Source organism: Lupinus angustifolius, chromosome LG20 (assembly GCF_001865875.1).
Source record: "Lupinus angustifolius cultivar Tanjil chromosome LG20, LupAngTanjil_v1.0, whole genome shotgun sequence".
Lineage (NCBI taxonomy): Eukaryota > Viridiplantae > Streptophyta > Magnoliopsida > Fabales > Fabaceae > Lupinus > Lupinus angustifolius.
In genome coordinates this window covers 8,561,291-8,585,390 of record NC_032028.1, presented here as the reverse complement: position 1 = coordinate 8,585,390, position 24,100 = coordinate 8,561,291, and the positions used below count along the sequence as shown (strand labels likewise).

Genomic DNA, 24,100 nt, shown 5'->3' with positions numbered 1-24,100 from the left:
ATGCTTTAGTCTCTTGGTCTTGCAAGAAACAAGCATGTGTTGTCCTAAGCACTGCTGAAGCTGAATATATAGCAGCAGGTAGTTGTTGTACCCAAGTGTTGTGGCTTAAACAACAATTACGAGATTATGACTTAGACTTAGGTTGCACTCCTCTAAAATGTGATAATATTAGTACTATAAGCCTCACAAAGAATCCAGTTATGCATTCTAAAACCAAACACATAGATATAAGGTGTCACTTCCTTAGGGACCATGTCCAAAAGAAAGATGTGACTGTAGAATTCGTTGATACTCATAGCCAACTAGAAGATATTTTCACTAAACCCTTTGCTAAAGAACCTTTTTATAAAATTAGACATGAATTAGACATTCTTAATGACGTTTACCTATCTTAAACATGATTATATGATTATATGTGTGCTTCATTACTTTTTATCTCATGCATAGTTGTACTTAAATGTGTTCACTTGTGTTTAAAACTTTTAAATTTTGGGTCAAAAATCATTTTCATAATATCAATATGCCTAAAATTAATTGTTTTCTAGGGTCAGTAATCGATTACACTAGAGAATAACCAATTACATGGTTGAACATGAAGTTTCAGTAACCGATTACTCAAGTGAGTAATCAATAACTCAAAGCTGTTGTTTAAAATTTTTAAATTTTTTAAAACTGAGTAACCAATTACTCTGTGCAGGTATATATATGATTTTCTACATTTTTTCAAACTCACATTCTTTCTCTTTCTCTCTCACTCGTGTAAACACTCAAAAATCTCTAAAAACTTCATTTTTCATCCATTTTGAGTGATTTTTGTGTCAATTCATATCACATTTTCATTTGTAAATACTTTTATACTATCATTTTCGTGATTAATAGACCAAATCAAAAAACCCCAAATCACCCAAACCCAAAAACCTAAAAACTTCAAAAACTCAATTCATGGAATCTTCTTCGTTAACAAAGAAGCAACGCACTAACATGACTCAAAAGAAGTAAGGGACTTCCTCCTTGGAGTCTAACCCTTTGGATTTAGCAATACTGCTCGCAAACGATGAAAAACGCAAAGTCTTCGAAGAGCACTTCCATGGACGAACCATATTTACTCCAAAATACGGTAATGTTGGGAACTTTGAGTTTGAAGATTTTATTTTCCCTTATCTTTTACGACAAAAAAACCTTTTCGATTTTTGCTGTGAATCAAATGATATTTATCCTGAACTTGTTAGAGTATTTTACTGCAACTTGAACTTCCGGAAAAACCGTCTTACTTCTTATGTGAAAGGAAAAGACATATTGTTTTGGATTTGAAATTTTTTAGTTCATTGTGCTATAACATACCCACTCAAGGTAGCACAACTGGTTTCGGCCTTGTTTGTGAATGAGATAACTATAATCGAAAGGATTTTTACTATTCTATATGTTGAATCTCAAATGGGAAATAGAAATGCGTAAGCAACACGACTTTGGTGAGACAATTAAGAATAAAGATATCATATCTACTAGATATCTCAAACTTGATGACCGTTTACTTCATTACTTTCTGAGCTATGTCATTTTGCCTAAATTTTCAAATCATTCTCAAATAAGTGACATATAACTTCAATTGATGTATGCTATGAAGTATAACATCAAAATCAATTGAGCTCAAATGATAATGAGACAAATGTGGACTGTTCGAGGAACTCAAAGCCCCTTGCCCTATGCAATCTTCATAACCAAAATTCTTGAACAGTTCGTTGTTTCTACTCCTGGTGAAACCAAGGTCTCTCTCAATCTTCGTGAAAGCCATATTGATGTGGACGTGATCCACAAAATGGGCTTCTCTTTTAATCCTAATGACCACACCTATAAGCATAGAATTGATAGACCGACTACTCTTATTGATCAATCAGAACTTACCCCTCATAACCCTCCTGAACCTCAACCTTCTGAGTTTCATGCTCAATCTTCCTCATTTTCTATCATGCCTTCAAATCAGATGATTATGGATGAGTTGTTTTCTCTTCAAGGCTACATTACTAACCTGATAGATGCTCTTGATGCTCAGAATCAATAATTCAGTTTGAACTTCATCTTATCTCTTTTAAGATGAGTAGCATGGACATTGATGAAGACAGCTCTGAGCCTGAGTCTTAGATTATCTCTGTTGTTAGGATTTTCTGGTTGTAATATTTTCATGGCTTTGGACAAAATGTAGTTATTTTGTTGTTTTTGTTGTTATGGTTTGAACATTGTTTGCTCATCTTTTAACTTTCTGCTATGCGATATCACTTTTATGATTAATTTTATGTTTGTCATATACATATTGTATGTTGTATATATATATTGTGCTGGAACTCTTGCTTTTTCTACTTTTTGATGAAGTCGAAAGGGAAGAAAAGTTGGAAGAAGTGTATTTTCTGTCAAATTTCTTTCAGGCACATAACTCCAAATGAAAATGGAGGTATACAAAATATGGGGAGTATACTCACATCATCTCAGCATATCTCAAAGTATGCTGCTCTAAGAAAACTACACTGTTAAAGAAGATATTGGTTTGTCATCATCAAAAGGGGGAGATTGTAAAGAAGATTTTTGCTCCTGACTCTGGCACGGTTTTGATGAAGACACCAACTTCACCAAAAAGAAGAAAAGCAAAAATACTTATGAAGACAAAGAAGACAAAGCTTCAAGACAAATTAATCTAAGTCTAAATATGTACTTCTATCATATACTCTCGAATATACAATAGTAGTCATGTTCAAACTATTTTTTAATAAAATTTAAACACTTCAAGTTTAAACACAACAATTTTAAAAAATAGTGTGTAACACGTTACTGTATCTAACTAACATGTTACATAAGTGAGAAAACTAGTTACCCAACAAAAAATGTGCAGGGTAATCGATTACTCAAATGCTGTAATCGATTACTCTAATTAAATTTTAAATACCCAGTTGGACAGCGTGTTTGAGTAATCGATTACTCAAGGCTGTAATCGATTACTGAGAGTTGTTGCATCAGTTTTCATATTTCAAAATGAATGATTTTCATCCCAAACGAAATGATTTCATTCCAATTGATTCATACCCTTTCAAAGAGGTGTTATAGCTGGTTGGAAAGCCTATTTAAAGGCATTGATACTCAAAATCAAACATATAACTCATACACAAACTTTAAAACATAATTCTGAAAATCATCTGAAATATTTTCTACACTTTTTGCAACTTGTTCTTAAACTTTCAAAGAGAATTTTCTAAGTTGCTTGAAGTAAAATGTTTCAAAGTTTTACAAACATATAAGAGCATTATTACTTAATATACAAAAAGTTACCGGATTGCAAGTGATATTGCATTTCAAACTTGTAAAGGCAATCCTGCCATTGTTGTAAATTCTTCATTGACATTCTATAAATCTTTCTTTCCTAAGGGTGTGATAAGAAAATGGAAAGAATCACTTGAAAATGTGTTTTTCTAGAGTGACATAAGTATTAGTAAGTGTGTAAGATACATAGAGTTCTCGGGTGATATATTGTAATTACAACTCATAATATTTAGTGAAAAAATCTCTTGTACTTCAAGAGTACCGGATGTAGCCTTCGGTGAACCAATATAAAATTTCGGTGTACTTTCTTCTCTTTTATCTCTTAATTTTTTACTTGTTATTTTTCTGTATAATTTCTCCACTGCACTTAACTCTTGATTTTACAGAAAAAGTGACCATAATTTTAAATCAACTAATTCACCCATCTCTCTTAGTTTCAATCTTAGTCTTACACATATCACATAGACACATATTATGGAACACAACACTAATTTCAAAGGATGGAACACCAATGTTCTTGCATAGGGTGGGCTGATCCAATATTCTAAGAACCAAATAATGAACTCTACGGTCTAGCCCGAGTTGACCCAATGACATAAGCCCAAACATTGATCTTTTAGTTATATCACATCATTCAGATTATAAATTATAATTCTCTACCTCAACATATCTTAGAGCTGGACCTACTATAGAGAGTAGGAGCTTCAAGAAATTTTCTATATTCATTATATATATATATTTTTTTTTTTGGTAGTATCAATGTATCCCTCATTATATCACTCTCTTTGTCACCAATGAGAAAGGGCAAGCTCATTAAAAATAATTACTTTCATTAAAAAACAAGTTATCATAATTTTTAATGAGATTTTCTTAGTGCTGGCAGAGGGAGTGGGATGGAGATGGAGTCAGAAGATTTCAGTTCAGAGATTAGATGGAACACATAACATACATAGCTGACTAATGACTAATCTATAGTGCCCTCAAAATATGTTCTTTTCCTTTTTATGGCCATACATAGTTATTCTTGGAAATATGAATTTCAACCGGTAAGTGACTCTCACAATTATAAACAAAATAACAAAGACTGTAATAATATGTCTCTTTGAGTTATGAATATAATAGGAAGTAAACACATATATATCTGAAATTGGAACTAGAGTTCCTCAAAGCATACAAAAGTCCCACATTCTAGTATTCACTATTCACCAAAGCCATAATCTACTAAGAATATCATTCATAAGCAGAAGCAGGAACATGTATAAGGGCTAAACATTTTCACCGAATTCTAGTATATCTACACCTTTGGATCCTTACCAAACCTCATGAATAGATGTGTTGCCAACATTGATCCTCGACGAGTTATTTCTGCAACTCGACCTAGCAGTGGCAGCTTTACTGTTTCTCTATTCGAAATTGGCTTTCTGTCCCACCTATTTCATGTAAACTTCAAACTTAGTCATGAGGGAAGAATTATTATTGCTTACATTGTTTGAAGAATTTAAGAGGCATGTACTTTTTCTTACATAGAGTAAATAATCACTTGAACCACAAGGAATTAGTGTTACTATTCATAGAAAAACCAACATGTTTTGTTTTTACATACCAGTCCTCGTGACGAACAATTTTGCCTTCCTCAACATACAACTTGATTAGTGACACCATATCTATGTCCTTCCCCAAGAATTTATAGTGTTGCTTATTGTCAATTAATATCTGCATTTAACATCCATGAATTTGAATCTTCAAGTAAGAGATCAATCAAACAAGAACTTGTACTACGAGCAGAACGGAAGGTAGAAATGCTACAATACTATATTAAGTGACAGAAGATTTACCAACCTCTCCCTGTGCTGGTGAAATCATATTTTCTTTGATACTGTATTCCACAATCTTTGACTCACTAAATACCTGAAGCATACGGAGACACCAAAGAAGTTGTGAATTCACCAAACATTCAGAAGCAAAGCAAGAAAGAAAAGAATGAGACAATATAGTTTTATCTAAAAATAAAATGACTCGTCATAGAAACAAATAATCTGCTAATATATTTCTAGTCTCAAGAAAAAAATAATGACCTTTGTTACTGTTAAACTACTGTCATCATGTGCTTGATGAATAAGCCACGAGCATGAAAATTACTCAAGATTCACTAGTGTTGCTCAAATCATGGCAATGCAATTGTAATTCACAAAGATAAATAATAGAGACTTAAACTTTGCAAGCAGGAAGTACTTATTATGCAACAACTAATATGCTCTTCTTCGTTTACCCTTTCAAGTTTCAATGAGAACAATGATGAATGACCCAATAAAAGCTTGAATGCACTCTATTTCATTGCTGATATGTGACACAGATGCATGACAATCAAGCAAAAAGAGAGCATTGGTTATATATAAAACAAAAATCTTTTGACATATACTCATGAAATACGAATCAGTCTATTATTCCCTGAAGAATGATTCTATTTAAATGCATTGAAAAATCCAACAAGTTTGAAGCTACATGAAGATATACAGAAAGCAAGAGACAAAACGGTTATCAATGTGAAGTGAAGTAATGAAAACCTTGGAAAGAGAATAGAATGCTGATTTGATCTGCTTCACCCTGCAGTATCAACATGTTAAATGTCATAAGACGATTCACCCATATATTATAGCAATATATCTAAATTACTCTCGAGTGGCTGAAAAAACAAGAAAGTAAAAAACCAGGAAACTTGACAGTTTATCAATTGAATCATCTAGTAGGAATTTTGCTTAAAAAAATAATACACCAGAGCCAACTACTTTTGCATACTAACAGGTATAGATTATTGCAACAAACCATAAATATGCTGGTATATGGATAAAAGTAATGATGGAGCATAACAGGCAATCGTGGAATGTTGGACCAACATAAAAACAGTAAATTCTATATAAAAACCGATGTTGAACTACGATTGCTGGCAGCATATAGTTTCATTTTTTGTTACCTAAACAAAGCAAATAGTTTCACTTTGTGAAAATAAGTATGCATGATTTATTATGAGGCTGCATTTATTTCTATGACTTTAGCATCAGGAAACAGAGAAAACAAGCAGGCTTGAATCTTTTTCTGATTGAAATTCTATAAAAATCAGTCCACGCATGTTTCGTAATGCTTAAAATTTGGAAAATAATTACCTTTTTCCAAAAGTTCTCTGATGGAGCTTTTCGATTATAGGCTATTTTGAATACAAAATAAGCTACACCAAAAACACACTTAGGGGACATTATAAGAGCTTATAGACACCTTATTTGGGATTTTATTATATAAGCACTTAATTTTTGGAAGTGCTTGTGAAAATAGCCTGTGACTTTCCTCTTTTTAGCTTATTTCAATAAGATTACTGGAGAAACTTATCAAACAAGTACAAGTGTGTGTTAGATAAGCACTTAATCAAACCGCTTATCTAAATGTGCACCAAGTATAGAACCCTGATAATGAACTACGATATCAATGATATAGCATAGCAGCTCAAAACCAAGATTGATTAATTTACCTTACGCAATAGAACACTTGAAACAAGACACTTAAAGTTTCCAAGTGTTTTAATATGACATGAAATTAATGTCACAATCAAAAGAACATGAATCAACTCCAATAATTATAAAACCCTTGATTAAGTGTAGCATAACAAATCAATAGTAACATCAAAAAGCATACAAATAGAAAAGCATGCATACATAGATACATACCCATGTGCAGACATAAGTGGATCTTCAAAGGAAGCATGTGGGGCATAGATTTCAAAGTCCTTAGATGTTGCACTGGATCCGTACCTTATCAAATACCACATTTATCAACAATCAATTTTACAATTTTGTTTTGATATTATTTATAGGATATTTTTCACAATTTCATTTCCAATTAACAATTTTATTATGAAAATATTCTTATTTACAGAAATGACTTAATTTTTTTAATGAATCATAGATTTGTTTTGTAACATAGAATTATTAACAAGAAGAAGAGTATTATGTGGTGGTCTTACAGACGCAGAAGATGAGGAAGAATATGATCAACAAAACTCTTATTTGAACCAGAAAAATCACATGCTTCTTTATAACATGCCTCCTCCTTACTCCCTTTTCATATATATAAACAACAACAACAACAACAAAATTATTTATTTACAAATCAGATAATGAAAAATGATAAGAAATTTGAAGGAAAGAAAGGTGATATTGGATTAACAGGTGAGAAAGTACCCATTACGATTTTGTGAGAAAGTGCGGTGGGAAAAAATAATACTATGAGAGGAGAATCACGAGTACCAGTAGTAGTAGTACTTCAAAACGAATCTATCACTCGTGGCTTCTTCGCCCTCAACGTGTTGCGCTCTCTTTTCGCCACGTCATTACAAGTTTTTATTTTTAATTTTTTGTTGTATTGTATATTATGTGTATATGCAAGAGACAAATATGTTATATGTATCACTATTAAGAGTTGAATATGTACTTCGGCTCTAAGCATAAGTGCATGAGAATTAATTAATTAAATATATCACAGAAAAGTTCACACATAAAAAGATTATCTATACAGGCAAATGATAAAGCTATGAACTACAACTTATCAAGCAACTAGAGAATTTAGTTATATATTTGTCTATTTTATAATAATCTATATATATATAAAAATAACTATTTCATGAATAATAATATTAATTTATGAATATAATTATTACACACCAATCCCTTGTTATATATGCATTGGACACCAAGACTAGTAAAGTCTCAAGTAATATTAGTTCAAAAAAATTGGATCTTATTAACACACACGTAAAAAGATTATAACCTTATAAAAAATCAAATTAAAGTACAAAGATTTTGTTGAAATATCCAATAGACAATCTAAGAAAGCATAGACATTCATCCTCTCATTAAATTTGTTGCAATGTCCAATATATTGGAATGGTAACTCCGTTGAATCATACAAAAAGGTAGGAAGATATATTCAGCCACCAAAAATACAACCTGCAAAATTATTATCAGAGGTTAGAAAAGAAACCAATCTACAACAAAGCCATTAACCTCTGAATATCATTATGCACGATTTAACCAACCCGACATTAGAAGCGATTGTTTAGCGCCTGGTTTCGTTCATGTTTTTTCCTTCGAAAAATTCACCCAACATTCGATCTAGATCCTCCGCTGTGTATTTCACGAACTTATGAGGATTCTTTCCATTCTCTACTAGAGATCTGCAACAAAGCAGGTTCACAGTTATACATTGTAGCAAAATAATAGCAGACATGAAAACCATAGGACATCATATGCAAACACATCAAGTCATCAACCAATGAGTTGTTAAAGCGCAACTCGGAAACCATATACACTGTAAGATGGGTTAGTTTCAAAATAAGACAAGTTGAAGTGAAGAACACTTGCAATTCAATGCAGAAAGTATAAAGCCTAGCATTTTAACCCATTCATGTTTCATAAACAAACTTTAACTTTTATGGTATAAAAGAAACAAACTTTAACTTTTATAGTACCTTTCAAATTGATTTATTATATATGTATTTTTGTCTCAAAGGAGAGAAAGACATTATTTCATATCCATGATAGTTATCCCCCATGAAGAATATAGATAGCAATGATGTAATCATATTTGAAGTTAATTAATGTGAGAACACACCCGAAACGTTTCACAAATGATCTATAGGCAGGCATCAAGACTTCAGCAATGGCAAGCCGAAGAGACTCTCGCAATTCGCTGTCAGGAACCGTCCATTGAGATTGTTTCTGATGGAGTTCCTCAAACATAACATTGAATGTCTTAAATCTGAGAGCACAATACACATTAACATGTCAAAAGATACACATTCCCTAAATGAAAGTCCATATAGAAGAAGGGTGAAAGGTTACCTGTCTTTAACAACTGCTCTTGAAGCACCACTGTTACTTCCGGTTCCACCATCACCACCACTCCCGCCGCCTGATGAGGTAAGGCCCTGGATAGACAGGCACTGAAGAATCTGCCAAGGGAAAGAATCTAAATTCAGCAATCGTAAAGAATCAAATTACGGAGATGAATTAAGAGATTACTGCAGGAAAAAATTAAAATATGAAAAGATAACTCAAGTTCCCCTTTATACAGAAATATGTGCCATGAATCACACACATATTGTTGTATAAAGGGAAATACAGTGACTCTAAAAATAGGAAATTCAATCTAAATTCAAATAAATTGTGTATGACAATACATTACTTCTCCAATAGAAAAGAGAAATGCAGTGACTCTTACTGTATTATCATAGACAATCACACACATACAAGAAACAAGAAAAGATCAACGATGTGGCAAGGCTTCCTAATCACTCTTCATATATGAAAAGGCTAGTTCCTAAACATTAACGAAAAGCTCGCTTGCCGAAGAACATTTCAACACACTAAATCACCCAGATCAAAACCCCTCTCTTTCTCATGCCTGCAACAAATCTCTAGGCTAACCCAATGATTTCTCCCAGTGATTTCTAACCAAGACAAATGGAAAACACCAGTAACTCTTGATCCTATAAGCCATAGATATAGGTTGAGGATTCAAAAAAGGGTCAACAGACTCGGCATAGACAGAATCATAAAATAAATAACATTAACAAATATCAATGTCATAACAAATAGAACATTCACATCAAACCAAAAAAATCGAAGTAACAGCTAAGAAAGCAGCAAGCTATAGCTATCAGTTGGGTCAATGGAACAGCACCTTTGCCCAAGCATTTCTTTTGTATTGATTTGCATGCTGCTGAACAATCCTCCTGTGTCTTTGTACCCAATCATCCCCCAGTAAATCCTTGGCGTCAGACCTAAATAGAAGACGATTGAGAGTAAAAAAACATTGAATCAGCAGAGAATACAACCATGATTTAAATAAGTGAATAACCACTAAATGTATATACATACCTACGAACTGATCTAACAATATAATGAACATTGTTCATGAGAAAAAGATGCGTCAATGCGAGGTCTTTATACTGCTTTGATTTACCGTCTAAATTGGTTTGCAAAGCTTGCATTATGCGCATTGTTACAGATGCTAGCTGTGGAGAATCCTTTGTACCTTCAAATTCTTGGAAAAGTTGCTTCAAGGTGGAGCGGTAGCTGCAAAAAAAATTAAAATTCTGATCAGGTCAAATATGTAAAGATCTATGATGAAGATCCTGGCAAAATTTAAACACACAAAGGGAAGTACATAAGCTTAAGTAGGGAAGAAAAAAAGGAAAATTAAGTGTGTAACGACTCTTAAATATCAAAATACAAAAAAGAAGTACACAAATACACATACACACAGAATAGAGTGCACAAAGTTATGCATTACCCTTAGGTAAGGAAGAGAAACTGAACTTCTAATAAATATTTTCTCTTAAATATAATGACACAAAATAATATCATATTGCACAATTCCCTCACAAACATCAATAATTTATGATATGGCAAATAAAACTCAGTTCAAAAAAGTTTGAACTCTTCAGTTATTTCAAGACAAACATCAACAGGATGGTTCAGTAAAGATCTGGCTAGTTCAAAAACAATATATTTGTAAAAAGAAACAGAAATGCTGCAGTTCAATACCCGTCACAATTACAATTAATCTTATAGGCAATCTGATGCAGTAGTCCGGTGCTACAAACAAAAAATTATTGTATACATACAGGGAGCCCTGTCAATTTTTCTCCAAAACTATAATAAGACTCGTATTTTATTTCCTCGATTTTCCTATTTCAGGCTACTTAATTACTGTTACTTTCACAGATAACCTCTAAGACATATTTTTCCTACAAGAACAGCATGTCTCAACATAAAAGGGTATGATGTCTCCTTCTACTGCTCGGGGCTGGGTAGATTAAGGCCATAATTATTTTTCAGACTAATAGTCCTTGGTATAATAGTATAAAACAATAGCAGCAGGTTAGTATTCACATCAATAAATAATTATGTGTACTGGTGTAGTCCTGCTAGTAAAAGTGAATCCCACTAATACAACACTATCAATTGAAAATATTTGGCAAAATAAATGAAACAAATAAATTTGGACTGTAAAGCAAATATTTAGAAGTTATGATGATGTAAGAAAAAGAATAATAATGAATGACATCTTAGCCATCGGTGAACACAACAAAGAATGGTAGACAATACTGACAAAACCATTGCATAGTTAATAACATAGCTTGTCAAAGGACAATACTGACGAACTTACTCAAATAAAAACTTCACATAGTTAATAACATAGCTTGTCAACGGATGGACAGTTCCATCTGTTACTGCAGTCTTTGTCGCATCTTTCTCAACTGCTTCTTCAAAATCTCCAAAGGTCTCCTGGGCAGTTTGAGCAAGTCGTTTTGTCAAAACAATTGCAGCGTCTCGTATTTCCATGCAAGCTTTCCCTTTAAAGAGTGTTTCGATCTGCAAATTATCAGGTGAAATGGTTAATAACAAGATTATAACACCGTTGCAACATGCCTTGTGTTTGGTTTTATGTACAAAACAGCCACCAAAACCTACTTATTGTCATGAATGTCAAATAAATCACATCTTTTCCAAATAGCATCATTAGTACAACGGCTAATGTAAAATTCTATCGGTAAGAGTTTGAATGTAAAACTATTGAGGAGGAAACTAACAGACCATTATAATAAGAGAACCATCATGCTTTTAATTGATATGTTAGAGATATAATAAATTATTCCATGTGTCTTGACCTTACAATTTAAGGTTTTGTTCATGACATCAGAGCCACTATGACCAAGTGGTCTAGACTCTAGAACTCAATCCTTGTTGCCCCCACTTTTCGGAATAAAAAGTTTAATTCCAAACATGGTAAAGATAGACTTGCACATTGTCCATGCTTCAAGAGTAAAGGCTCTTGTGTGAGGAAGCATCTTACAGATGATAATAAAGTCATTCATGTGACTTCACTTAACAGCTTAAGTTTATGATCATAAAATAGAGTTCAGTCATGTGCCGGAGCACCTATCAGAGGTTTTATATAGTTACTAAATAGATTTTTCTCACATGTTCATAAATCTTCTCTCTCCGAATCATCCATGCCTCCTAAAGAATGAATGTGATAATTTTATAATTTCAAATTTTACTTTGATGTTTTTAAGATATAAAATGAATGTATATTTGAACCCAACTGATCGGTCATGATAAACCCCACAATTACCGACATGAAAGTTCCAAACACACAGAGACAAATACATTAGTACTTGAGCATCCTACAATAGACCTATTAGAATAGTTAGGCCTAACTCCACTTCAAAAACCATCTCATGGGTAAATGACTCTTAGCTCATATTCTCAAGCAATGTGAGACTTTAAAACAACAACCCCGGGAATGAACATCTAGAGCTGGAAATTTGCAGGAATGGACATGTGGGTGGTTTGATGTCATACTAGAATAATTAGGTCTAACTCCGAAGTCAATGACATGATATAGGCAATAACAGGACGATGATATATAAGGAAAATCATGGCTGGATATTGAAAAATAAAATACAAATTTACAAATTGACCCCATAAGAATTACAAAACAAAAGAACAAGACAGATAGCAGCAGTATTTATTATCAATATCCATACCTCTGACTGGAGCTCTTGCATTATTTCGTACATGTCCAAAAGCACAAATAACTTTTCCGGGGATCTCTTGCTTTTGGCAATTGCTTCTCCAAAACTAAGTAGCATAGAAACACTATTTGTAGTCACCTCAGCAAAACACTGTTCACTGAGAGAATCAAAGCCTTCAAATATTTCATCACAAACTTTCCTTTCACCAGCAAACAACAATTTGACCTGATCATGTATAATTAAATGTTGAATAAAAGTTTAACAAAATATATGGAGAAACATCAATTAAACAATCTTCTTACAGCTATACGCATGTAATGAATCCAGTTTCCAATTTTGGCTTCCAAGATCTCCCATTGTAGCTTTTGGACATCATCTTTGCTGAGTTTTTCAACACCAAGCATTCGGAGGCTTTCCTCTAATACATTGGAACGAACATCTCTACAAAATAGTAATGATGATAACATGATTAAATTTCCACAGTAATATTACCCATTGTTGTATTACATATAAGAGCATTATTATGTACTTAATCATTAGGTGTCTGCATTCATTATATATAGTATACACAGTAGCCAGCCCAAATCATTTAATTACCGCAACTAGAGACATTAGGATCCATATATTCATTATCATATCCTTATATATATATTCAGGATCTTGTGTGTAGTTGAAACACAACGTATGCCTCTGACTTTGACAATGTGAGACAAGCAACACAGCTAGTCTGGGATCTAAAAGCAAGGTGCCCTCTAGTGATTGTTGGCAATGATTAGCTGGAAACTCTACACAACAGTGAGAACACGCCTCAAACAAAACTTTTGAAGTCCAACCTAATTTGAGCTAGACATATAAGAACAAGAGGATGGAATAAGGATGGAATTTTTTCTGGTTTCGATTTTTCTTTCCACCATTTTCTTTGCCTGTCCTATGATGTAGCTGCATTGTGTTTCAAGGTGGATGGTACAACTTTTATACCATAATGAAAAAATAAAGTTCTCAAGAGAGAGGAAATAAAGGTTGGAAGGGAAAATACAATATAGGGATCAATACAAAAAGCCATAAGTTGAAGCACATATTGCATCTAGTCCGCGACTGTATTTACACCAGAAGCAAAAGTATTAAATTGAATAACTCATATCAACGATTACTAAATTTAGGTTGTCAAAGACCAACTCCCCCAAATAAAAAAGTTATTTGAAGTCTCCGAAAAACTTTAGCTGTTAGGCCCATGAATGGTTTTATATTTCTGATAGAGCATATATCAAGCAATCCCTTGGAACCAATCCCCAATCAATGACCCTTAATTTCGGGATTGACACTTCCGTATTTCACAAGACTTTTTTGAACAGTTTCGTATTCTCTTGACATCCTTGAACATGATAGAAATTAAAAAGGTAAATTTTTTATTTTCATAATATCCAAATGTAGATTTCTGCAAGGCATTTTTGCCTTCTCACTCAAATAGCCAACTAAGCAAAGAGCACTACCTGTATATTTTGAGTAATTGTTGTCGATGACCAGCATCAATCATTTGCTGAGCTAAATCATGTAGCAGGGGCAAAACTCTTGGCGGTATAAGAGCGGGTGGTGTATATACAACAGCATCAGCAGTATTGTTGTGTGCCTCAGAATGGTGATTAGAATGGTTCTTGACATTAGGATCACCCTCATGGGAAGGCGATCCTGATGAAGGTCGCATTGAGTTTGGAAGGCAATCAAAGAGGCGCTCAGGTTCCACTGGTTTGCTGTAATCATACAGAATAAAAGATGATTTCATGGTAACAAGAATAGAAAGAATCACAAGTCCGCTAAATAACCATATTGACAATCGTATCCAGTTGTGTTAGACTAAGAAAGTTTTTTGAAGAAAAAAATGATGCAAATCGTATCCAATTGTGTCAAACGTTCACAGCAAGAATTTGGAGGTACCAACTAATTACAAAGGCTACTGCTTTGGTTTAGCATCAAAGGTTGATTTATCTGATAAAATGTCATTTTCATGACTGTCTAACCATCAACAGTTACAGTTCATGTAAGAAAATGAACTCTGCTCAAACATACCAAAAAACATTAGTGAAAAGGTACAAACCTGTAAGATGATAATAGCTGCTTAAACTCATTTTCTAACTTAGAAATAGCTTTAGCAAGCAAATTATTGGCATGGTTGATGACAGTATCACTACTCTTACAACCCTTGATACTGCCAAAAAACTGAATGTTGCTTCTCAGCTTAGCAATTGCTTGAAGATAGCTTTCCAAGTCTTCATGTGGCCCTTTAAGTATTTTTGCCTCCGCCTGTGCATTGGATCAATAAGAACATAAATCAATTTGATTAAAAAAATTGAATATAAGAAAAATATTATAAAATTAGGATACATATGTACCACATATCTTACAAAGAGAAGAAGAAAAGTCCTGAAATAGTCTTCTAGTAAACCAATTTCAAAAATACCAAGTTTAGCATAACAGTATCATCTGGTGTCCTTGACAAATATGTGTGGATTTTATCAAGGTTCGGTAGATTTCTTTTGTTTGCGAGTTGGTTTTCAGAGGGTAATAGAGGGAAGGGAAAGGTTTGAGTACAATGCACTTGTGAGATGACTCTGAAGCTTTCCCTTTCCTTTCCTTCCCCTCCAGAACTCAACTAAAAAACGAGCCCTAAGGTGGTTTGCTTTTCTGTAACTCTAGTACTTGAGGCTCTCACATAGTAGAGTTTGGGGAGCATAGATGTATGTGGCCTTACTCTCGCAAGCGAAAAAGTTGTTTCAAGGAAAATAACAGACACACATATGAACATAAATCTAAAAATGATATTAACAACAACAATCAAGCCTTTATCCCACTAGGTGGAGTTGGCTACATGGATCGAACGGCGCCATAATATTCTATGATAAATCATGTTAATTGACAAAGCATTGATCTTTGAATCATTTTTAATCATTTCGCCTATGGTTTTTCTTGGTCTCACTCTTCCTCTAGGAATTTGACTAGTCTCCATTTAATCTACTCTCCTTACGGGGCTTCTATCGATCTCCCCCACACATTGGCCAAACCACCTAAGGCGTGATTCTACTATCTTTTCTACAATGTGAGCTACTCCAACTTTCTTCATAATACATTCATTTCTAAAAATGAGATTAAGCAACAACATAATCATTTTAACATGAAGAATTGCCTCATGCAGATAATTATTTAACCTGAATAAACAATGATCGACAATGGATAGGCAATGTCATTTTCTACCTTTAATTTATGAACATTAACAAATTTAATTTAAAACAAAGACAAAAAAAACTTAATAGTGTAAGAAACAGATCACAGGGTATAACTGACCAATATAAAATCAGCATACAATAAAGTAAAATCATGCTTACAACAAAACCAACCTGACGAATTTGATCAAAATGAGCCAATATGACCTCTGCAGCTTTCAAAGTCTTATCAATATTCTCATGAGCTTTCCTAATAGAATGAGTCCTAATCTGAAACCCAAAAATAAAAGATCCAACATTTCAACAAAACATCCACAAAACTCCCTTCAGATCCCAACATGGGTAGCTTGAAAAACCCTCAAAATTGGTCAGACCCAAAAAAAAAAATCATTTCAACCCAAGTCATAGACAAGTCAATCCAACAAAACCCAGTTCCCAAAATCCAATTTTGAATCCAAATTCAAGTGCATGAGTTCCCAAAATCTGTGAGATTAAGATGGGTAAGGAAAAGGGTAGATACCTGAGTTGGGCGCATGGCGGCTTCAAGGGCGGAGAGACGGTGATCAAAGGAGCCAAGGATGGAAACAACATTATCTGTGATGGTTTGGCTCTTTTGCAGAGACTCTCTCATCTTTGCTGCTTTTTCACTCAACAGATCATCAGCACCAGCCACTGCAATTCCCATGTTGTTGTTGTTGTTGAAATGTTTGGAAGCAGAGCAGGGAGAAAAGGTGGAAGAGAGAGAGAGAGAGAGAGAGTAAAATATTGTTGGTGGTAGAGTTTTTCAATGGAATTGGTAGTAGCTTTGTGATGTTAGAATGGCCCCACTGTACCAGTTTGGGTTTGGAACAACATTAGTTGTGTTTAATGTCTTTGTCTTTTCCTTTCACATGCTGTCTTTGGTTTTGGTTTTTTCTTTGCTTTATATGAATTTCTTCCGGATCTATGACTTGTCATATTGTAGTTTTCTTTCCTTTCTTAACTTTTGATTTTTATTAAAATTTAGTATAACCTTAATCAGCGTTTTGTTGGTGTAGTGTTCTATGTAAGATTCCGAATAATATTAGTTCATTGATTAAGAAAAAAAGTAGAGGTTTTATAAGAGTTTGATTACATTTTCGACCCATAGCATGTTTCTTAATTAAGTGAATTGATTTTTGGATGAGATAAAACTTATTTTTCCTTATATTATTTCCTATAAACATATAAACATTTAAGTAGATATTTAATAAAGCTTATCAAATAGTTTGTGGTGACCAAAAGGTGCTGGTTTAAGTGATACATGTTTGATTCCCCTTAAGTAAGGTTTTGGACTCGAGTTTTATGGATGAAAAAATATTTGCTGGAATAGTTAATCTCACATACCTGTAAATATTCACGACTGAGACTTGTGGGAAACAAAAAAAAAATAGTTTGTGTTATTTTATAAGTTTTTTTTACTAATTAGAAAAATGAATAAGTTGAAATAAATTTATAAGACAATCATAAAGTTTTATGTAATATGTTAATTAAATTGATCATCCAAATTCATTTATATCTTTTGGGTAGCAATAAAGTGCCTAAGCAAACACCATTCTTAATATTGTTTTATATATACAAAAATCACATAATAGATGTGAAGAATCTTTTAGGATTTGTTTGGAAGTTAAATTTTAGAGGGTAAAGAAGAAAAATGAAAGACTTAAGAGTCATTAAATATACTTGTGAGATATCTCTCAAATCTTCTATTTTCATTTATTCTCCTCAAACATTCAACTTTCAAACAAACTCTTACTCAAATTTGTTGGGTTAGTGAACTAAACACATTAGGGTGGAACTTTTAGGCTTGAGTTACTAAATCTTTCATAGCTGAATATTAAATTGAAGAAAATAAGGATATTATAATATTACTCCCTTTTGACTTCACCTCATTAGAAATTAGAATTTAGAAGCAATTATTGGTTGGATTTAATATATATGTAAGTGTTTTTCATGCTCTCGGCAAATTATTTATTATTTATGTATGAACTATCATTAATTTTAAATAAAAGTAATATAAATTAATAGTAGATAATATGTTAATAGTGTAAAAAGTTTTACACAGACGATACATAAATTTTAAACTCTTTTAATGAGGTTTTTTTGCTTATCTAAGCATATTTTAGCAATATGATGATATACATTTTGTAATAGAATAGTAGGTATCCATAATAATTATGTAAGACTAAATTTTAATTTTAATTAAAATTTTAATATGTTGTTAAAATTTTATTAGTTATTTCTTCGTACATTTCTATCAACACAAGTTTTTGTCTTTGACAACTCATATTTTTTTATGATAAAAGTTTTTGTCTTTGACAACATGGCTCCAATGTTAACAACAATCTATATAATGTTTTTCTTCCTTCTAATAACTTGTCATCATCATATGGCAGCAATTTACACACCGATTATTTTTACATAACAAATTGTTACATTGTGAGAATCTATCATAATTATCATTATATGATTCCTTCCAATTTCCAAAAGCTTCTATACTTACCTTTTGTTTTACCATCCATGCTTCCATGTAAGTGAAGTTATACCAAAATGTATTTGCTATGTACACTTGCATATGAGGCATTGTAGTTATTGGATTTTTTTCAACACAGTATACTATAACTCATCATATTAGAATCTAGGGTCATTCAACTTATTAATCTCCCAACATTAAATCTTCTTTAAAATGTTGTTTGGAACTTCTATTTGTGTTCTTAATAGTACAATGATAATTCCTTAAACAATTTAAACCACTTATATAAAATATCTCAAACCATTCACAAATCACAACACCTTAAATAACCTAACAATTTTCATTTAATATTTAAACACTTTAATTAAAAAACTATGTTCTCAAGGTGATATACTACTCATAACTTATTCCCTCTATTTTTAATAAAATTATACAGATTATTCCCTCTATTTTTACATTTACATAAATTATTCATAACTTATATGTATTTATTATATAGATAACTCTAATTACACTAGTCTCCCCTTAGTGGAGATGAATATAACATTTTAGACAAAAAAAAGTGATAAGTAAAATTAAATTAAACCTTAAAAATAAATATACTCTTAAAAACTCATATCAATGGTTTTGAGGTTTTTTTGTTATTTATTAACTTTAGTACTTTTTTTTACCAAAGTTTACTTCCACATACATATATGCAAACAAAAATTAATTTCATAATTAAAAAATAGTATAAAAATTAGAGAGCATGAAAAACATTAAGTATATAACACTTTATTCGTGTAAATAGTGTATTGGTAGGAGGATATATTGGTAAACTAAGAATTATCCCTTAAATTCAGATATGAAGGTTCTCTCCTTTTCATCGAGTGGAATGGCTTTATGCCGATTGGTACAATCTCCTCCTACCAATTTTCATTTCCGAAAATACCCTTCTAAATTCCTTAAATTCTCTTCTCTGTCACTCGCATTCCGTTATTGCCATTCTTCAATGGATTCTCCTCCCGAAGGTTATCGCAGAAACGTTGGAATCTGTCTCATGAATAATGATAAAAAGGTACAAATACAATTTTTTCTCTCTGTCCCTTAATTTTGAGTTTGAGTTTTGGCTCAACTATAAGGTTAGATGAATAATGTGAATGAATGTATTGGGTTAAATAATGAAACAACCTTTTCGCTTACGAGTATAATTTATCCTATCCTCGGAAACTTTACTAGGTGGGAGCCACATGCATCGAGATACTTTTTTTTCTTGTTGATTCTTATTTATGAGTGTTCACTTTTCATGGTGATAGCTTAAACTAATGGTCATTATTTCCTCTTTTTGTGCAGATTTTTGCAGCTTCACGCCTCGACATACCCGATGCTTGGCAAATGCCGCAGGTATAAGTTATGAGTGTTACTAAGCTATCATCTACTTTCATAGGAGTTAATTCAAGGAATGAGTTAAATTTTCCATTTTTTAGTTGTTTTAGTTATATACTGTAAAAATGTTTTAAAAAACAAAGCTGAGGTATCACTCATCCGAAGAAATACGATAGAGTCTCGCCTTGGGCGTGTTCGAATAAGAAGCTTAGAAACTGAGGAGAGTAGATCAAATGAGAGTAGCCGATTAATTAGTTAGGACATAGACCAATAGAAATTATAGGAGAAACCATTGAGAAAGAATTATATTTGGCTATGTTTGCCACAACTAGCTTATATGTCAGTTGGGAGTCCGGATGCTTATAAGCTAAGAGCTGAAATATGGAATCTGATGAAACAAAACTGTTTGATAAGATTAATTGACTAGTTGGCAGGTGATAATTAAATAAGCCCTTGACTAATAAGTCATTCCAAGATAGCTTATCAGATATGGACTTATAAGCTAGTAACTTATCAGTAAATCTACTTGCTATACACAACCAACTAACTTATTTTTGTGAAATAGCTAGTTGACTAGCTTATAAGTCACCTCATGGCCTTATCAAACAGACAGACACATTCTTTAAATGATTTGTTTATAGATATGACTCACAATAGTGCTTTTTGGCATTGTTTCATCCATCGAACCAACCCTATCTAGTGGGAAAGGGGTTGATAGTTGTTGTTGAAGTAACCCCCAATGTAACTGGGATTCTTTGTGAACATGTACAGATGTAAAACTTGCTCTCAAATATGAACACATTTGATAATTTAGTGTTACCCCTTACCAAATTGTGGATACAGTGGTTCATACTTGACTTTCTATAAATATTGTGTCTGAGAGAAACAGTTGTGCTGGGACTGGGAGCAATTACTATAATTGTAGGTATTTGTGTAAAAGTTTGTAAAAATTGTAGACCCTGAAGCAATGGCATAATATAACTGAAGCATAGGAATTTGCAGATAAGGTTTTGGTGGTAAATAAATAAACAAAAAGAAAGAAATTTAAAGAGCTTATGCTGCTTTTATCTTTCTTGGAATGTATTATTTGTTAAAAAGAGTGCTACATACTGTTATTCTATAACCAACTTAATATTTTGGTATCTTTTAGGGTGGTATTGATGAAGGCGAGGATCCAAGAAATGCAGCTATCAGGGAATTAAGAGAAGAGACAGGAGTTACTTCTGCAGAAGTGATTGCAGAGGTGAAAATTATAATTTTTCCTGACTTGCTATCTCGCTGCAAATCTTTTGGGTGTATTATGTCGTTGCTGCATTGTGGTTGTCATTACTTATTAGTGCCAAATCATTTTTCACTATACTAATTACTTGGTACTTGCTGACATGTTTCGAATTGTTATGGTGTTACATACCGCCTCCCTTGTAGGATAGACATATCAGCATATAACAGGATATGAGGGCTTTGTTAGGTAGTTGTATCCTATCTTATCTATTATCGATTAGTTTCAGAGGCTTTAGGGACTGTGAAAATCTATTAGATTTGATTGTGATGTGATGCTTGAATCTGTAAATAGAATTTCTTGCATTTGGCATTGTTATCTAAGTAAGAGAGTAGTTAGAGCAATACCTCTCCAGGCTCTCTTCTTTATTCAGCTTTGATAGTTTCATGAGAGGTTTGAGGGACACATAATTTTTGCTGCTTTGTGTTTTATCATTTGCTTGTTTGTTGAGGAGGATGTCTTATCCTCAATATTTGTATTTTTTTTAATTTTCTGTAGCAGTTAAATTTATTCTTTAAAAACAAAACTAAAAAATTGAGGAAGCTTTCTCTCAAATATCACACAAACCCAAATCTCAAATATGCCTGCTCCAAAGAAGAATCGTTTCCTCTCACTGTCAGCTAAAACTCCAACAAGTCTCTTGCAAACTAGAAAGGAAATGTTGCTGCTAGAGCACTCTCTTCAAGAGCATAATTGTGTTTTCTCTTCCACTCAGTTGCTGAATTCAAGCCAAAACAAAGTTGTTGATAATAACAACAGTTGTACAGGAAGGGAAATAAGAAAAAGGTAGAGAAAAATACCAGTATACCTGTTTAAGTATAGCCTAATAGTCAAACTTGAGACTCTTCACTTTTGAATTTTCTTGAATTCATTGAGATAAGTCTGGGTGTCAAAGTTTTTCTTCTAATAGCAAGTGAAGGACAGACTTTTATTACTTTTTCCTGCCAAAATTGAGTCAACCTTAAGCATAAAGCTTAACTCACACACCAATTCAAGCTTAAGCTTTTAGGTGGAGGCCTATGAATGATTGATATCTTTAATATACCTCTTTACGTAAAATCCCTTTGGATTTGAAACATGAGCTAAACACATGCCCACTCAATTCTTGTGGTAAAATATGGTTTAATAAGAAGAATGAGAACCACAAGGATCAAACACCTTACTACTGAATCAGACTTTTTTATTCTGTGTCTAGGATCACATTGGTCCTACAATGATAATTAATGTTATCAACTTGGTACTTCAAAGATCAAATTGATGGCAAAAATGTTACATTGAAGGATCAATTAATGTAATATATATATATATATATATATATATATATATATATATCTTTGGAGAACCAATTTAATGTGTTTATAAATGAAGGACCAATGTGATAGTTTGTATTATCTTTGGAGGACCAAGATAGGCAGTGGATATTTATTCTAAAAAACTTTAGTTGTTAGGTGGAGGCCTATGAATGATTTATATCTCCAACTATCATCAAAGATGCTTCCTAAGAAGGGAGCCTGTGGCAAATGTCCTAAAAAACTATAAACCCTCAGGTTTTACAACCTCTGACTTGTGGCATAGAAAATAATCAGCCTCTTTCTCATGCTGCTAGTTATGCTAGAGTTACATCCAGCACAAAATCCAAATTAAATCGTTTTTCCTTTTTTTGACGTACCTAAATGTTCATCTTGGTGGCTTTCTGTTGCAGGTGCCTTATTGGTTAACATATGACTTCCCACCGAAAGTCAGAGAGAAATTAAATATTCAATGGGGATCTGATTGGAAGGGCCAAGCACAGAAATGGTAAACATTTTGATATGCTCAGTCTGGATGAAATAAAACTCACATGAACAATACACCTAAAATACATAATGTTAACAAGCCAGACCTAATCAGATAAGCAATTTGTAGCCAATGGATATTTTTTTACCTAAATTCTTTTGGTTTTAAACTTTTGAATGATGAACCTATATATATATATATATGCATGGGGAAATGATATGGGAATTAGGAAGGAATGGAAGAAGGGGTATACTGTTTTGGCACTGTTAAATAGTGTTTTTCACACTTTGATACACACAGGTTTCTTTTTAAGTTCACTGGGCAGGACCAAGAAATCAATCTTTTAGGTGATGGTTCTGAGAAACCTGAGTTTGGGGAATGGTCATGGGTCACACCAGAACAATTAATTGACCTTGTGAGTATACTTTATTATGATCAATTTTTCATGCCCGTCCAAAATAAATTAAGATGTGATGTTGTATATAACATATGAGTTGGCTTGTATCTTTCTCTTTGCAGACAGTGGAATTCAAGAAGCCTGTCTACAAGGAAGTCCTATCAGTGTTTGCTCCACATCTCTAATAATCTTATCAGTTGCCTTGTATCTTATCTGTTGCAACATTTTCATTTAAAGTGCCCATAAAATGAGATTTATTTCGGTTTTTTTTTGTAATACTCAACCTATGCCGTTCTTAATCTTACTTTTCTGAATTAATAGAGCTTCATCTCCAAATTACGGTCCTGATTTCATTCTTGTTCTTGTGAAAGCATTATGGTTCATCAATTTATGTGCATTGATGATAAGAGTGCTTCAATTGTAATTTTCTATTGTCTGTTGATTCAAATTGCAAAGAGAGGGTGATGTATCCCTTTATTAGAAGGTGATGCATCTCTAGTTGTTTATGAGAATGAGGTACCCCTTTTGTATCGAAGGTGGCCTTGTAATATCCTTTAGTTGTTAGAAGGTGAGTTATCCCTCTTGTGTGTTCCATGCCCGCCCTAATGTGAGACGAGGTACCCGAAGCACCGAAGTATTTTTGGTATTACAGACAGAGTCAATAAAGAAATCTCAGGCA

The 24,100-nt window shown here is 32.9% G+C and overlaps 3 protein-coding genes across 4 annotated transcripts; 1 reads left to right on the top strand and 2 right to left on the bottom strand.

Annotated features, from left to right (window-relative positions):
* Window positions 4,392-7,660, bottom strand: LOC109334976. The gene is made up of 7 exons (XM_019570987.1): window positions 7,536-7,660; window positions 7,319-7,412; window positions 7,023-7,106; window positions 5,871-5,910; window positions 5,146-5,214; window positions 4,910-5,019; window positions 4,392-4,736 (listed from the first exon to the last, which is right to left on the bottom strand). Exons 1-7 carry the CDS (start codon window positions 7,537-7,539, stop codon window positions 4,601-4,603), a joined length of 537 nt encoding a protein of 178 aa, XP_019426532.1. The 5' UTR covers window positions 7,540-7,660; the 3' UTR covers window positions 4,392-4,600.
* Window positions 8,179-17,026, bottom strand: LOC109336512 (exocyst complex component EXO70A1-like). 2 transcript variants are annotated; one of them, XM_019573154.1, is made up of 13 exons: window positions 16,634-17,026; window positions 16,288-16,383; window positions 14,991-15,196; window positions 14,389-14,646; window positions 13,201-13,339; window positions 12,911-13,123; window positions 11,527-11,732; window positions 10,233-10,430; window positions 10,036-10,135; window positions 9,195-9,304; window positions 8,965-9,111; window positions 8,390-8,527; window positions 8,179-8,300 (listed from the first exon to the last, which is right to left on the bottom strand). In XM_019573154.1, the coding sequence occupies exons 1-12, from the start codon at window positions 16,796-16,798 to the stop codon at window positions 8,410-8,412; spliced, it is 1,956 nt and encodes a 651-aa protein (XP_019428699.1). In that variant the 5' UTR covers window positions 16,799-17,026; the 3' UTR covers window positions 8,179-8,300; window positions 8,390-8,409. The 2 variants fall into 2 exon arrangements, with proteins under 2 accessions (XP_019428699.1, XP_019428698.1); XM_019573153.1 differs by having other exon boundaries at window positions 8,395-8,527.
* Window positions 19,434-23,861, top strand: LOC109336402 (nudix hydrolase 26, chloroplastic-like). Its single transcript, XM_019572974.1, has 6 exons — window positions 19,434-19,661; window positions 19,937-19,987; window positions 21,120-21,212; window positions 22,951-23,045; window positions 23,325-23,439; window positions 23,544-23,861. The coding sequence occupies exons 1-6, from the start codon at window positions 19,449-19,451 to the stop codon at window positions 23,604-23,606; spliced, it is 630 nt and encodes a 209-aa protein (XP_019428519.1). The 5' UTR covers window positions 19,434-19,448; the 3' UTR covers window positions 23,607-23,861.